At 57.7% G+C, this 10,425-nt stretch overlaps 1 protein-coding gene across 3 annotated transcripts; it reads right to left on the bottom strand.

Annotated features, from left to right (window-relative positions):
* Window positions 1-1,644: 1,644 nt before the first annotated feature.
* CA4 (carbonic anhydrase 4) lies at window positions 1,645-10,043 on the bottom strand. Of its 3 annotated transcripts, XM_087825653.1 has the most exons (9): window positions 9,986-10,043; window positions 9,493-9,495; window positions 5,418-5,468; window positions 4,591-4,746; window positions 3,718-3,863; window positions 3,520-3,603; window positions 3,208-3,271; window positions 2,879-3,045; window positions 1,645-1,938 (listed from the first exon to the last, which is right to left on the bottom strand). In XM_087825653.1, the coding sequence occupies exons 1-9, from the start codon at window positions 10,041-10,043 to the stop codon at window positions 1,744-1,746; spliced, it is 924 nt and encodes a 307-aa protein (XP_087681779.1). In that variant the 3' UTR covers window positions 1,645-1,743. The 3 variants fall into 3 exon arrangements, with proteins under 3 accessions (XP_087681779.1, XP_087681777.1, XP_087681778.1); XM_087825651.1 differs by lacking the exon at window positions 9,493-9,495 and having other exon boundaries at window positions 3,208-3,313; window positions 3,499-3,603; XM_087825652.1 differs by lacking the exon at window positions 9,493-9,495.
* Window positions 10,044-10,425: the final 382 nt, after the last annotated feature.

Below are 10,425 nucleotides of genomic sequence, written 5' to 3'. Positions count from 1 at the left end.
CTTCTGAGAGCCCTGAGCTGGGGGGGTGCAACTTAGATCTTAGATCCCCTGCAGGCTGCCGTGGGAACCAGAGAGAACAGGTTCAGTGTCCATATACCCCCTGCTGACGCAGGCTGCCTGCTGTTGCCATGGTGACGGCAATGCCAGTCTCCTCCCCGCAGCCACCTACAGCTGTGTGGTCACCAGTGAAAGGAGGGGGGTGCTTATTCTTGGTCACGAAGGGCAAAAGGAAGGGGGAAGCTAGTATGGAGGGGGAGCAGCCCTTTCTCCCTCTTCCCAGGCTTAGCTGGGAGCAGTCAGGGACTGAGGGCATCTGGGTAGGAGAGGGCTTAGAGGACACCTCCCCCAAACAGCTCCCCTTCAAGACCACAGCAGCCAGCACTTCTCACACTGGGTAATGAAATCCCTGTGTGCTGCCCAGCTCATGTATCTCCATGTGGGAAGTTTATCACCTCCAGACAGTAGAGCCTGTAGGTTGGTCCCACTGCACTTGGCCCTGGCCCTTGGGATACCTCTTCACCCAGCAAGGCCCGTTCTTGTCTCCTTCCCCTGCATCTCAAGGCCCAGTCTTCAAAACCCAGCCCTTTCCTGAATGATGAGGTATGAGAGCCTGAGGCCCCTCAAATCCTGGATCTGGGGGCCTGGCAGGGCTTGGGTCCCACCAGTGGGGCCCTTATTTCCTTCTCCCTTAGTTTTCTACCCACCCCCTCCTAGTTTCTCTTTCCCCTTGGGCCCTGGAGAGAAAAATCATCAGAGACACAGGAGTGGGGAGGGGGAGTTGGGGGATGGGGGCTTCACAGCTCCCAAATACAAGGGCCAGAGTCCTTGGATTAACCTGTGACTCCTGCTTCTCTCACATCCATTTCTGACCCATCAGTTCCTGGACCATTGCAGCATCCCCCAACTGCTCCCCCTGCAGCCCCTGCTCCACAAAGCAAAGACCCTCTGGTGGTTCCCAGTCTCTCATGCCCCAAACCATCATCCCTACAAGGTCCTACTTCGAGGCCCCCCCACCCCTACACACACAGCCTCTCCCCTGCCCCTCTCCTTTCCTCCTCCCTGAACACTGGCTGGCTCCAGATGGCCTCATCCCTGGCCTTCTCCAAGTCTCCCAGATGTCCCTTCCCGATGAGGCCGTCCCTGCCCACCTTCCCTTCTGGCAGCTTTCTCCATAGCACTTACTGTCTTCTGAGACATTGTACAATGTGTCTATTTTATTGATGGGAACTCCAGGCTCAGGAAATGTTGTCTCCTTCCCTGCCATATCCCCAGTGTCTAGAATATAGACACTCCAGAAATATTTCAGCAAATAAATGAACTTGTCGAAGCCACACATAACCCTCACCCTCCACCCCCAGTACAGAGGAGAAGGCGCTGGCTAAGGTCTTGGTCAGCTCTGCCATGGCCTCTCCGTGTGGCCTCCACCCAGCCTCTGTCCTTTCACTGTGCTGGGGCTCCAAGGTGCCTTCGCATCTCTCCACGTGGCGGGTTGACAGGGAGTTCACAACGGTGAGGGTGAGGAACTTGTGGTACCTGTTCCAAAGAAATCTCCAGGCTTTAAGGTCCCTACCCTGGAACGGGGCAGGGGTAGCTGTGGGAACTGAAAACAGACCTGAGAAAGGTTTCTCCAAAAAAATATCCGTAATTCCATCATCATCGAAGTGCAACCTGGGAAGCCCGACGAAGGGAGGCCCTAGCCTTCTGAGGGCCGAGGTCAGAAGTCAAGCTTCCAGAAGCGACCCATCACTGGAGGAAGCCAGCCAGCAGGCAGGTAAGTGCGGGGGCTAGCAGAGCGGGCAATGGCAAGGGCAGCAGTGGGCCCGGGGCCCCGGATCGGAACACCACGCGCTTCCCCCGGCGTTGCAAGGGCCTCACGTTGTCTTCCATCTTCTGTCTCTTCTCCTTGTCATAGTACAGCTTCTCAGAGAACGCAAGGATCTGCAGGGGGACAGGGCTCAGCTGGGGCGGGGGACAGGTGGAGCTGGACTCCCTGCGGCGTGACCCCAGGCCAGTCCCCTTGCTTTTCTGAGCCCTCATTAGGGAAGGGGCTCGGAATCCCTACCTCTCAGGTTTCCTTGTGGATGTAAAGAATGGAAAGTGCTGGGCACTGGTGGGCACTCGATCCCCATTAGCTTCCCTTAGCCAAGTGGACAGCTTTGAGGGCCTATGCTTATCACCGCTGTCACTGCAGTTACCATAGAACAATGGTCCTCACACTTGAGCATGAGTGAACGTCATGTGGGGGGCTTGCTGGGACCCAGACTGCCAGGCCCCACCCCCAGACTTTCTGATTCAGTAGGTCAGGGGTGAGGCCTGAGAATCTGAATGTCTAGCAAGTTCCCAGATGATGTTGATGCCACTGGTCCAGGGACCACTCTTTGAGAACCACTGTCCTGGAACAAAATGCCACAAGGGCAGGGATTGACTCACTGCTGTATCCCCAGACTCTAGTGTGTTATAAGGACTTGAGGATCGTTTGTGGAATGAATGACCTGTTTTCCTACTGTGGCTACACTGACGCTCTCTCAGCTGCTCCTGGTCAGCCTGGGTCCTCCCGTGCAGGCACCTCTCCCCAGGATACAAGTCCCCTGCCTTCAGCTGGCTGATTCCCACCTTCCCACCTACTTTTCAGGGTGCAGCCTTGAAGCCTTTTTCTGCCACCCCTACCACAGCCTCCCTTCCAGCCCTTAACCCAGAGATGGGACAGCTGGGACCTTTCTTGTCAGTTTCCCGCAGGGAGTGTCTGCAGATTCAACCAACAGGCCCTCAGCTCCCTGGGGCGCCCCAGCCCAGCCCAGCCCAGAGGACCTCTAGGGGGATCCAGTTTGGAGAAACCGTTTCCCTGCAGCTGGGCAGGGGGAGGCTGGGTCCTGTGTACCTGGTCCTTGTGGAGTTGAATGGGGTCTGCAAATACAGTCCAGACAACCTTCTCCTCACAGCCCGGCGTGGTGAGCGAGCCCAGGTAGCGGAAATAGTGCCTCAGTTTCTCCTCCTCAGGGAGCAGGTCTGACAGGCTGATGCTCTTTTTCACCGTGGTGCTCATCGCTGGTGGGGTGGGTAAAGGGTACTGTCAGTGGAGGGGGGATCTCTGAGCCGCTGATCCCCCCTCACACACCTCACTCTGAGAGCCCAGCCCCCCTTAGTAGGAAGAAGTCTCCACCCTCCCATCACCCCCTCAGCCTCCCGCTTCTGGTCATCCTGACTCACTGGGTGTGGGGACATCAGACAGCGCCTCCACCAGGGGCTGGAAGCCATCATTCTTGGACCCAGCCTGGAACAGGAGGGAAGGGGGCTGGTGAGGGGCTTGTGGGGGCTGGTGGTGACCACCAATTCGTTCTCTGGGTCTGGGAAAGAGAGCGTAGGCAGCTCTGGTCTGAGACCCTGAGAGACTCTGAGCTCTCCACCCAGGGTATACAATTCACTGAGAAACAGAAATTGGGGCCTCCCCAGCCCCTTCCTGTCTTGCTGGAATCCAGGGTCTCTGGCAGCCCCTCAGACCCTGGGGGATGGGGGTCCCACCTCTACCAGGAAGGCCAGCACTGCGATCTCATCTTTGGGGTCCTGGGCCTCTTTCCTGTTCTCTTTCTCATGTACTATGTGCATCTGGTGGGGGGTGAGAGAGGAGAGAGAACTTGTGGGGGCTGGGCCACCCTTCCTGCCTAAGGCAGGTACACTCAGAGCCCAGCCAAGGCACTAACCCAGGAGGGGGCCACTCACCTCCATGGCAAAGCGATCCCCATCGAGGCTGTGCTCTGACCCTGCATCCAGCACCGCGGACCAGTGCAGGTGCAGCTGCTTGGCCCGGTATCGGGAGGCCAGTCCTCCTCCAGCAATTGTGGACTCGTTCCCCAGCAACACCATCACTGAAAGGCAGTGCACAGGAGAGGGCAGATCCTGGCACCCACCTCCCCTAGCCTCTGCAACCACTCTTCCCAGCTCCACCTAGGCAAGACCTCTCCTACCTCCCACCCTCCATGGGCTGTGGGTGACCTGGAGGGAGGGGACAAGATGGGAGGTGCAGCCTCAGACCTTTCCCTGGCGCCTTACTGGCCTCCCCACCTGCCTCTCCCTCTGCCCCAAACATGAAACTTGGTCGTCCCTCACCTGCTCCAGCCCCCCTCTGTGGTGCCCTGGCATCCTCAGGGGAATATCCAGCTCCTCATCCCTTGGTGATCTGCCCCTGGGCCCTCGCCGGCCTGCTGGCTGGCGGCTGGCGGCTGGGCTGGCTCAGCCCCTGCCACGGTCACTCTCTGTCCTCCATCCACACACAGGCACGTGCAGTTCCCTGAACACCCTGAGCTGTTTCATGCCTCCACACCTTTGCACATCTCCTTCCTTCGTCCTAGAACGTCCCCTCTCCAATCAACCCCAGACTGATCTGATGATAGTACTGAAAATGCTGCTGGAGTGTTCCCTGCTTTCCAAAGCCCTTTCTGTCTGCCCTCCCCTCCCCTGCACTGAGTTTCCAGCTCCTCCTCAGCAAAGGTGGACCTGGGCTTGTGTGTCCTGCTAGTCCTCAGGGGACTCAGGGGTCCCTGGACCGAATGTCCATGCCTGCCCAGGTCCTCCAGCCTCCCCACCTGGACGCACCTGAGTGCCCATTGTTTTCGACAGACCACTTTTGCTTCTTGTCATAGCCAGAGAAGGAGAAGGGTCCCAGGTTTTCGTTCAGCTGTGCCTTTGCCGTGACAATGTTGATGGGGGACTGTCGGTCCTTCTGGCACTGTTGACCCCATTGGTCCGGCCCTGGGCAGGGAGAGAAGGTGGGCTGAGCCAGGGGTGCCTGGTGCCAAGGTGTGGCCCCCTCTGCGCCACAGAGGTCAGGCACAAGCACCGAGCTCACATGTGGCAAGGTCTTGGGATGGCTGGCAGGCTGTGTCGCAGGGGCCTTCCTGCTCAGATATGCACACAGTCGCACACACACACACACAGACACGCTCACACTCACACGCAAAGACAGCAGGTCTGCGAGCCCTGGGGGAGGGGACAACTTCATGATGCAATCCCTGGAGGAGCCTACTTCCCAAAACCTGGTGACTCGTGGGCAGCCCTGTCCAGCCACCAGACAGCACTGGCAGGAAGAAAGCAGGCTTCAGAGAAATCAGTGAGCATTTGAATAGAAAGTGCAAGTCTCCATTTTGTTATGTGAAAGAGCAAAATGTACCTCTATTTGGTGCTGATGATATCATAGAGGACTTTCCTTCTTGGTGACAGTGATGGTCACTCAGGTCACTACACTCCGTCCCCTCAGCTCCAGGAGTGTGTATGTGCATGTGTGCGTGTGTGTGTGTTAAGAGCAGATATGTGACTAGGGGGCACCATTATCCATCATCCTTCCCACTGTCCTTGTGTCTCCATTTCAACCTGGACGGCCCCACCATGTGACAAGGCCTTTCTCTAAAACTCACTGGACTTACCCATGCAGTCTCTGTTGAACCTGGCTTGAATTTCGTAGCACCAGTGTGACTCTGGAGCAGAGAGAGAAAGGATGTGAGGTCTGTGCCTACGTATGTCCCTGTATCTGTGCACACACATCTCTATGCGCACACATGCACTGTGTACACACAACCCACACTGTGTGTGTGTGTGTGTGTGTGTGTACACAGCAAGTCAGAGGCTGGGAATGTCCCTGAGGCAGAGACTCCCTTGCGTTGGGGTGGAGTGCACTTGGGGTCTGGGAGAGGAGACTTAAGAAGAAAGTGGGGATGGGGATGGGGGAGGGAGGCAGGACAAGCAGTTGTGACTAATCTGCTGGTCATCCCACCTGTGGCACCATTCCTGGGGCAGGCAGGGCAAACTGTCACCAGCCTCTGAGGGGGCTCCTCTGAGGCCACCCCAGGGTCTGGCCTTCACACTCCCCATTTGTTGCTCATCAGCCTCCCCCTCCCTCCTCCAACCCAACCCTGGAAGAGAGACTCCAGTGAGGGAGGAAGGGGGAGGGGGGAGGAGGGGATTAAGGCCTGACCTCCGCTCCTGGGACAGCAGAGCTGGGTTCAACCTGGCTGCCTTCCCGGAGCTGATCAGGGGGGGTGATAGAGGAGATTAGGCTGGCCCTTCCCTCTTGTGTTCATTCGTGGCTAAACTTTCACAGCTGCACAGCAAGGAAGACCCCCCCCCCCCCCAGTCCTGGTGTTTGGGACCAGACAGACTCAGCTTCTAATCCTGGCTCTGCCTCAGGGTAGTAGAACCAGCATCTCTGAAAAAGGCTGCACCACACGAATGCAGGATGTTAATAGTAGGGAAGACTGTGCAGGGACAGAGGGGCACATGAGCCCTCTGCTTTCTGCCCAGTTTTCCTGTAAACCTAAACCTGTTCTGATTAAAGTCTATTGATTTTTTTTTTTTTTTTAAAAGGCTGGATCAGCAGGGTGGACAAAGCATTTGATCTGGAGCTGGAATTCTGGCTGAGGAGCTATGGATTTAGGAGCAAGTCACTTAATCTCTCTAAGCCTCAGTTTTATCATCTGTGAAATGGAACTAATACCGCCCACCTCACTGGGCTATGGGGAGAATTAAATGTGGTAATAGCAGTGTCCCAGGGAGCCTGGAACTTAGTCAAGTCCTGATGAGCCCTTCCCTTCCCTTTATCGCCCTTCCCTTCCCTTTATCGCCCTCCCTCTGGCCTCCTATCAGCACACAGATGGCAAAAGCCAAGCTGGAAAGAATTCAGGGGTGAGGAAATTTCTAAGAAAAGCATAGCTTCCCACTCAGACTGAGCTCAGTCCTCTGAGCATATGTGCCTTCCCCTCGCCTTCTTGCCTGGGCTGCCCCCATCCAAACCTGCTGCCTCTGGGGTCCCTGGATTGGGGACAGGGTGGGGAGGGAGCCATTCAAAGGTCAGGATCTCAGTAGGGGGTGTAAGGAAGGAGTTGAGGCCAGGAGTGAGCACCCACAGAAAATTGGGTACCCTCTTGCTCTGGGTTCCCTCAGAGCCACTTTGGGTGTGTGAGTTTCCCAGATCTGGATCAAATATGTCACCTACCCTGCTCACACAGCCTCTTTCAGAGATGGACAATCCCTGAGGGTCTTCCCCATGATAGTCCACTGCCCTGGACAGGGCCCTGCCGCCCCTAGGAGTTGCTGCATCTGGGAACCTGGAATATGGGTCAACTCTGCAGGGAGAGCGGCAACTCTCCAGAGAGCGCCGCTCCCCTGGCTTCCTCTGCCTCTCACTTAGCGTCTGCAGGCAGGTTCGCTGACCTTCCTGAGCCCCACATCCTTTCTCAGGCAGAGGAGCTGGTGGCGTCTGAGAAGACAGCGGGTGGGAGCCCACCTGCAATTCATTATACTCCTCCTGTGTCTGCACCTCTCAGAGGTCCTGAAGGCAGGAGGGGCCTCCAAGGCCAAGCTGGACTGGAGGCCCCAGGGAAAGCCCCCCCAGGGGAAGCCTTACTTAAACCAGAGTCCTGGGAAGCCAGCGGCAAAGGGTGGAATTCCCACTGAGCATCCCCACCCTATTTGGGTCAGGCCAAGCTTTTCCTAGGAATTTGTTCTTTCCTGTCAGCTACGGCTTTTGCGTTTGTGATGGTAACCTCTGATCCACTGTCTTAATCACAGAGACTTTTGACCTGCTTGGATGAATGCTCTTGTAACTACCTCTTCAGGAGGCAGGAGCCAGGAAAACACAATGTTGATGAGGCCAAGGCCAGGGGTCAGGTCTGTGTGTGGGCTGAGGGTAGGGAGCTGGCTTTTAGGCAAGAGGTGGCAGGTGACACACCAGCTCAGGTTGCTGCATTCATTCACGAGAGGGCTGCTCTTGCAAATGGTCACCAGCCCTCTGTCTCAGGCTACCTCTAAGAGGGCCTGGGGAGGAGAGAGGCTACCCACACATAGGTCTTGGCTCCAAGCTCCAGGTTCCACCTAGTCTACCTGCCCTAACCAGAAGTGGAGCAAGAGACCTAACAACCATTGCCAATCACCCAGCCACCGTTCCCCACTCTTGACTTTCCACCCCTCCTTCTTTTGAGATGGCTGAAGAATCTCCCTCTGATGGACCTTGGTCAACCCACCCTCCCACTCTGGGGGGAGGAAGGAATCCTGGAAACCAGCTCAGCGAAACCCAAATATGTTCTGGGCAAAGTCTCAGCAAGTTCTGGCCAGGAGTCTGAGATTCTGAAGGGGCCCAGTATCCTTTCCCCTCCTCTTATGGCAGCAGATGCTCTGGGGACTTCAATGTGCAGCCCAGTAGTTCTCCAGCCTCAGGTTCCCTAGGGGATGAAATGGGTGCAGGTAGACAGGGCCCAGGACTTATAAGGAGCAGTTTGTGTGAGGAGGCAGCTGAGATAAATTCCTGGTTGGCTGGCCCCAGGCCAGTGGTAGAGCCACAAAGCCATCTCACATGGAGCTCCCGCCACGTGTCACATAGCACCACACAAAGCACACCCCCTACCTTATGTGAATCCTAAACCCACCTGAAGTTAATTACTATCCCTCTTTTGTAAATGAGAAAACAGAGTGACTTACCTAAGGCCACACACTTACAAAGCATCCAAATTAACTGCAAAACCTTTCTCTTTCTACTAAGCCCAGCTGCTTAAGTAGGTTTCAAAAGTCCAACTCTATAAATAAAAATTTTCACATCCTACTATGGGGGGGGAGGAAGGGCCTTTCCTCTACCCTTCTAGGATCTCTCGGCTGTCTAATAAATAGACATGAGACAGATTAACAAGAGAATATGCCCCCCCCCCAAAAAAGAGAATATGCCCAAATTTAATTACATACGTATGTGTGGGAACCCCACATCCATAAGTCAGAGAGGGAAATGGAAAATGGGGGATCTATGGCTTTCTGAGCTAAGGGTGAGGTAAGGCACTGGGGCTTCAGAGGGGAGAAAGGTGATCATGAAACAGTAAGAAGAGCAGATACTCAGTAATTAGAAGTCTGCCCTGCCTTATAGATAGGTCATCAAAAGTTAATAAAAGATAACTCTTATTATTGGCAAGGTCCCTGACTTAAATTCTTTAAGGGAGAGGTTAAGTTTTTCGATTGACTTCAGCTCAAAATAATTCACGAGCCAAAGTGCTGCACCTTGAGAAGTCCTGCACCCCTTCACTGCCTTTTTTCTTCCCTTCCCCTGAGAGTTGGGCAAGTTTCCCCTCCTCCCGACCCCTCCCGCAACCGGCCAGCTGCGTCTGTGCTGCGACCCGCACCCTCTCCCTCCTCCGCTGCTGCGGTGCCCTCACTCCGAGCTCTAAGGGCGGAGCATCTAGCTTTGGAAAAGAGGCTGGGTCGGATGGACCCCAAGGGCCACGGGAGCGGCGGCTGAGCTGGGGACTGGCGGCCGGGGGCTCCCAGCGCTGGAGCTGGACCCCCGCCCCGCCGCGAGGTCGCAGAAACGGCGCTGCCCGGGTCCCTGTGCCCAGCCGTTGGAAGCACCTTCAGTTTCTTATCAAATATTAACACGTTTCTCCTGCCACCTCCCACCTCGGAGAATAATTAAGAACTTGGCCTCACCATTAATCTTTAAACGAAAATCACTCTGGCCGGAAAGACCGGCTCAACCGGGGACCTCGGGTCTCCGGGTGCCCCCGGCCAGGCCCCCAGGACGGCGCCGGGGGCTGGCGCGGAGGCGAAGGAAGGCGGCAGCCCCCAGGGACAGGGAACGAGGGTGGGGCCAGGGGACGCCGGGCGCCCACCACGCCCGCTGCGCCGCCCTCGCCCCCAGCCCCAGCCCCAGCGGGGCGGACAGCGCCCCACGGACACCCGGGGAGGACCCGCAGCGGCGCGCGGCGCCAGAAAGGGCGAGAAGCGCACCCCTCTCCCAGGCTCGCGCGCTCGTCTCGCCGACGGCCGCCACGCACACGCGTGCGCACGCTTCCCCCGCACCGCACGTGTGCGCACAGGGGCTCCTCGCGCCCGCCCGCCCGCCCCCTCGGCGCGCACGCAGCCGGGACGGGCGCGCAGCCCGCGCGCGCTGGCGGCCGGGGGCGCATCGCGCGCAGCGCGTGCGGGCCTTGGGGCGCGGGGCCGAAGCCCAGGCGTTCACCTGCGCGGGCCGAGGGCCGGGAGGCGGCGAGGGCCAGGAGCGCCAGCAGCAGCCGCATCCTGCGCACGAGCAAAGGCGCCGCGGAGCCGGGGGTCGCACGCCGAGGAGGCGCTGTGGGTGCCGCGGTCATGCGGGCCGGGGTTTTATAGCGAAGCGGGGAAGGGAGGGAGCCCCGACCCGCGGGACGCGGGTAGCGGCTCCTCCCCCTGGCGGAGCGTCCCCTCCCTCGTCCTGAAATCCACCCCCACCCCCCTCACCGACCGGGCGTCCTCTCCTCGCAGAGGGGCGCTCCCCGCCCCCACCCACTTCCACACCGCGACAGGGTAGCAACAGCGCGAGGCACTTGAGCCACACGGGGGTGGGTGCCCGGGTTCCTGCTTGGGTCGTTTTGGCCACTGAGCCACCCGAAGGGGCCTTGGGGTGCCTAGGATTGGGGGTGG

The sequence above is a fragment of the Miniopterus natalensis genome, chromosome 17, assembly GCF_054644295.1.
Source record: "Miniopterus natalensis isolate mMinNat1 chromosome 17, mMinNat1.hap1, whole genome shotgun sequence".
Classification (NCBI taxonomy): Eukaryota; Metazoa; Chordata; class Mammalia; order Chiroptera; family Miniopteridae; genus Miniopterus; species Miniopterus natalensis.
The sequence above is the reverse complement of the archived record's forward strand: the minus strand, read 5'-3'. Positions and strand labels throughout refer to the sequence as shown.